General features: G+C 60.9%; 1 protein-coding gene across 1 annotated transcript in view; it reads right to left on the reverse strand.

The window, feature by feature from the left end:
- Nucleotides 1-243: 243 nt before the first annotated feature.
- Nucleotides 244-957, reverse strand: part of EMH_0024110 (uncharacterized protein) — a gene marked incomplete at both ends in the record, with an annotated part of 14,709 nt that continues 13,995 nt past the window's right edge. The window contains one exon of the mRNA XM_013502255.1: nt 244-444. Coding sequence (XP_013357709.1) covers nt 244-444 — 201 coding nt within the window. The remainder of the gene's footprint in view (nt 445-957) is intronic.

Below are 957 nucleotides of genomic sequence, written 5' to 3' on the forward strand. Positions count from 1 at the left end.
CTGCTGCTGCTGCTGCTGTTGCTTCTGCAGCAGCAGCAGCAGGACCAACATCAGCAGCAGGACAGGTTGGCGCTGCTGCTGCAGCATCCTCTTCCCCTTCCTCAGCAATGCTGCCAGCAGCAGGAGCAGCAGCAGCAGCAGCAGCAGCAGTATCGACGCCATCTGCAGCCTCTTGCTCATCTGCTGCAGTGATGCTGCTGCCGCTGCTGCTGCTGCTGCTGCTGCTGCTGCTGCGTTTGAGCGTCATTGCTGCTTCCAAGTCTTCATGCAGCAGCCTGGCGTGTCTCCGCGTCCCTTCTGGTTTTGCTGCTGCAGCAGCTGTTGCTTCTGTTGCTGCTGTGCGTTGCTGCGGCATCTCAGCAGCAGCAGCAGCAGCTGCTGCTGCTGCTGCAGCAGCAGCAGCAGCAGGACGCAGAGCCTCTGGAGGCAAGTCCTGCTGCTCTCCTGGTGTAGGCAGCAGCACCGGCAGCAGCAGCGACAGCTGCTGCAGCTCCTGCTGCCACACGTGCCGTCTATACACCCAGCTAGCTGCATGCACACACCCTGCCGCCTCCACCAGCGCCTCCACGTACAGCAGCAGCTGCACCAACACACCCTGCAGCAGCAGCAGCAGCANGCCGCCTCCACCAGCGCCTCCACGTACAGCAGCAGCTGCACCAACACACCCTGCAGCAGCAGCAGCAGCAGCAGCAGCAGCAGCAGCAGCAGCAGCAGCAGCAAAAGCAGTAGTTAAGGAATAGTAAAAGCAGCAACAGAATAACGAGGATACAAACATAGAACAAACTGAGCCACGCAACAGCTGCAGCTGCTGCTGCAACAGCAACAGCAGTTGCTGCGGATGGACAGCAGCAGCTGCAGCACCTGTAGGAGCAACAGCAACAGCAGCAGCTGCTGCAGCAGGCTGCTGCTGCTGCCAGCAGGAAGAACCCTCGCCCCAGCAGGGACTGCAGCAAGCTG

The sequence above is a fragment of the Eimeria mitis genome, genomic scaffold (genome assembly GCF_000499745.2).
Source record: "Eimeria mitis Houghton genomic scaffold, Emh_scaff868, whole genome shotgun sequence".
NCBI classification, from domain to species: Eukaryota; Apicomplexa; class Conoidasida; order Eucoccidiorida; family Eimeriidae; genus Eimeria; species Eimeria mitis.